The 3,439-nt window shown below is 54.1% G+C and overlaps 1 protein-coding gene across 1 annotated transcript in view; it reads left to right on the top strand.

Moving 5' to 3' along the window:
• Positions 1-813: 813 nt before the first annotated feature.
• The window catches only part of LOC106725951 (granulocyte-macrophage colony-stimulating factor receptor subunit alpha-like), a gene marked incomplete at its 3' end in the record, with an annotated part of 12,936 nt that continues 10,310 nt past the window's right edge, over positions 814-3,439 (top strand). The window contains exons 1-3 of the mRNA XM_014538906.1: positions 814-986; positions 3,089-3,215; positions 3,257-3,332. Coding sequence (XP_014394392.1) covers positions 873-986; positions 3,089-3,215; positions 3,257-3,332 — 317 coding nt within the window. The remainder of the gene's footprint in view (positions 987-3,088; positions 3,216-3,256; positions 3,333-3,439) is intronic.

The following is a 3,439-nucleotide window of genomic DNA, read 5'->3' as shown; positions in this document are numbered from 1 at the left end:
CGACTGTCTGCCCCCTGGTGGTCAGTGCACGTCATAGCGACTGGTAGACCAGGCGACTGTCTGCCCCCTGGTGGTCAGTGCACGTCATAGCGACTGGTAGACCAGGCGACTGTCTGCCCCCTGGTGGTCAGTGCACGTCATAGCGACTGGTAGACCAGGCGACTGTCTGCCCCCTGGTGGTCAGTGCACGTCATAGCGACTGGTAGACCAGGCGACTGTCTGCCCCCTGGTGGTCAGTGCACGTCATAGCGACTGGTAGACCAGGCGACTGTCTGCCCCCTGGTGGTCAGTGCACGTCATAGCGACTGGTAGACCAGGCGACTGTCTGCCCCCTGGTGGTCAGTGCACGTCATAGCGACTGGTAGACCAGGCGACTGTCTGCCCCCTGGTGGTCAGTGCACGTCATAGCGACTGGTAGACCAGGCGACTGTCTGCCCCCTGGTGGTCAGTGCACGTCATAGCGACTGGTAGACCAGGCGACTGTCTGCCCCCTGGTGGTCAGTGCACGTCATAGCGACTGGTAGACCAGGCGACTGTCTGCCCCCTGGTGGTCAGTGCACGTCATAGCGACTGGTAGACCAGGCGACTGTCTGCCCCCTGGTGGTCAGTGCACGTCATAGCGACTGGTCGACCAGTCTACCGTCTGCCCCCTGGTGGTCAGTGCACATCATAGCGACTGGTCGACCAGTTGACCGTCTGCCCCCTGGTGGTCAGTCCCCTCCCTCATGCTTTCAAAATGTCTCCCCTCAACTTGAATGACAACGTCAACTGGAGAGAGAGAGGTTCCAGACTCTCGCTGTGTTTTTGTCTGTTTGTTGTTTGTTTGTTTTGTCTCAGTGACAACAGAGGCGGACGGGTCCCCCGTGATAAACATGGAGCTGGACCCCAGGAGGAAGACGCTGACCTGGAAATACCGGGCAAACGTGACCGAGCAAGAATGCAAGGTGGACACCCCGCCCGGCTCCTCCACCAGGCAACGCCCACAGGTGAGGGTTCGGGGTTCGAGCCTGAGGGCTCTGCTCCGTGTAAATCTTGAATTTCCCTTGTGAATCGCCTCTTTAGATCCCCACTCTTACTGCTCTCGCTGAAGAGAAAAGAAAAGAAAAGGAAAGGAAAGAAAAGAAAAGGAAAGAAAAGGAAAGAAAAGAAAAGAAAAGAAAAGAAAAGAAAAGAAAAGAAAAGAAACAAGAAAAGAAAAGAAAAGAAAAAAGAAGAAGAGAAAACAGCTCGGACAGTATAGCTCAGTGGTTGAGCATCTACGTATGAATTAGGTACAGGTGTTGGCAAACTCATTAGTCAACAGAACCAAATATCAACAATACGACCATTGAAATCTCTTTGGAGAGCCAAATTTTTTAAACTTAAACTATATAGGCAGGTTCATTGTGATTAACTTCATGAGGGTACGCCTAAGGCTTAGGAAGAGCCGCACTCCAGGGGCCAAAGAGCCGCATGTGGCTCGCGAGCCGCAGTTTGCCGACCACGGTTACCAGGAGGTCACTGTTCGATTCCTGGTCAGGGTACATACCTGGGTTGTGACCTCGATCCTGGGGACGGGAAGGGGAGGGGTGGGAGGGGTGTGCAGGAGGCAGCCAATCGGTGATTCTCTCTCATCCTTGATGTTTCCATCTCTCTCTCTCTCCTCTCCCTTCCTCTCTGAAATCAATTTTTAAAAAATTATTAAGAAAAAGAAAAGATTAAAAAAAAAAAAATACTTGTCCTCCATCCCCTTAGGTTCCGTGACGGGGGCGTGCAAATTAAAATGACAAAAGAGAGGTTAATGGGAGAGAAAGTCTACCGTGGTGTTAAATTAGGTTTAATTTTGACATTACACGAAGCTTCGCAGAGAAGACGTGAACAAACTAAAGACAGGGCTGGACGAGGAAGCATATACAAGTGACATTTTAAAAAAAGACAATAAATGGTGGAGAAGGGACTATCTCTATCTATATCTATATCTATATCTATATCTATATCTATATCTATACTATGTCTATATCTATGTCTAGGTGCATGTGGCTGTGTGTGTGGGTGCGTGTGGGTGCATGTGGCTGTGTGTGTGGGTGCGTGTGGGTGCATGTGGGTGCATGTGGCTGTGTGTGTGGGTGCGTGTGGGTGCATGTGGCTGTGTGTGTGGGTGCGTGTGGGTGCATGTGGCTGTGTGTGTGGGTGCGTGTGGGTGCATGTGGCTGTGTGTGTGGGTGCGTGTGGGTGCATGTGGCTGTGTGTGTGGGTGCGTGTGGGTGCATGTGGGTGTGTGGGTGTGTGTGGGTGCATGTGGCTGTGTGTGTGGGTGCGTGTGGGTGCATGTGGGTGTGTGGGTGTGTGTGGGTGCATGTGGCTGTGTGTGTGGGTGCGTGTGGGTGCATGTGGGTGCATGTGGCTGTGTGTGTGGGTGCGTGTGGGTGCATGTGGGTGTGTGGGTGTGTGTGGGTGCATGTGGCTGTGTGTGTGGGTGCGTGTGGGTGCGTGTGGCCGTGTGTGGCAAGCTGTGCACAGCACATGCAGGGCCCGATGATGCCGGGTGGCACCTTGTGTCCCTGTGACAACAGCCACCGGGCCTCCTGCCCCCACGGCATCGAGGCCTCCGCAGGGCACCGTCCGGAAAGGGACCAGGATCGGGGAGCACAGGGCGAGGCCCGGCCGGGGGCTCAGGTGGTTGGCCATCACCCTGTCCACCAGGGTTGCAGGTTCGATTCCCGGTCAGGGCACACCCCTAGTTGGGGTGTGTACCGGAGGAAGCCGTGTGATGTTATGTTTCTGTCTCTCTCCCTTCCTGTCTCTCTAAAATCAATAAAAACACATCCTAGCCCCGGCCAGTGTGGCTCAGTGGTTGAGCGTCGACCTATGAACCAGGAGGGGACGGTTCGATTCCCGGTCGGGGCACAGGCCCGGGGTGCGGGCTCCATCCCCAGTGTGGGGCGTGCAGGAGGCAGCTGGTCCATGATTCTCTCTCATCATGGATGTTTCTCTCTCTTCCTCTCTGAAATCAATAAAAAATATATATATAAGAGGAATAAGAAGAAAACAGGTTCAAGGTCGTTTGACGCAAAGGTCATATATTTGACCTTGACGGTGCCTTTTCTAGGTCAAAGGAGACGGCACCTACTTTTGCTGGTTTCCCAACGCCGTGCTGCACAGGGGGGCCACGCTCACCGTCAACGGGATGGCGGAGGGGACCCCGTTTCGGTCCGCCTTGGAGTTTCACAATCCAGGTGAGGCCCCCTCCCCTGGGGGGACCCCAATGACCCTACAGTGACCTGCTTAGACCTCAAGGTCAAGAGAGGGGCTCCGGGTCCAGGGCCTGGAGATGCTGGCAATTTGGTCAATCAGTAAGGATTTATTTTTTAAAAAGTTTTTTAGTCCTGGCCAGTGTGGCTCAGTGGATAGAGCGTCGGCCTGAGGACTGAAGGGTCCCGGGTTCGATTCCCGGTCAAGG

The sequence above is a fragment of the Myotis brandtii genome, unplaced genomic scaffold, assembly GCF_000412655.1.
Source record: "Myotis brandtii unplaced genomic scaffold, ASM41265v1 scaffold2049, whole genome shotgun sequence".
Classification (NCBI taxonomy): Eukaryota; Metazoa; Chordata; class Mammalia; order Chiroptera; family Vespertilionidae; genus Myotis; species Myotis brandtii.
The sequence above is the reverse complement of the archived record's forward strand: the minus strand, read 5'-3'. Positions and strand labels throughout refer to the sequence as shown.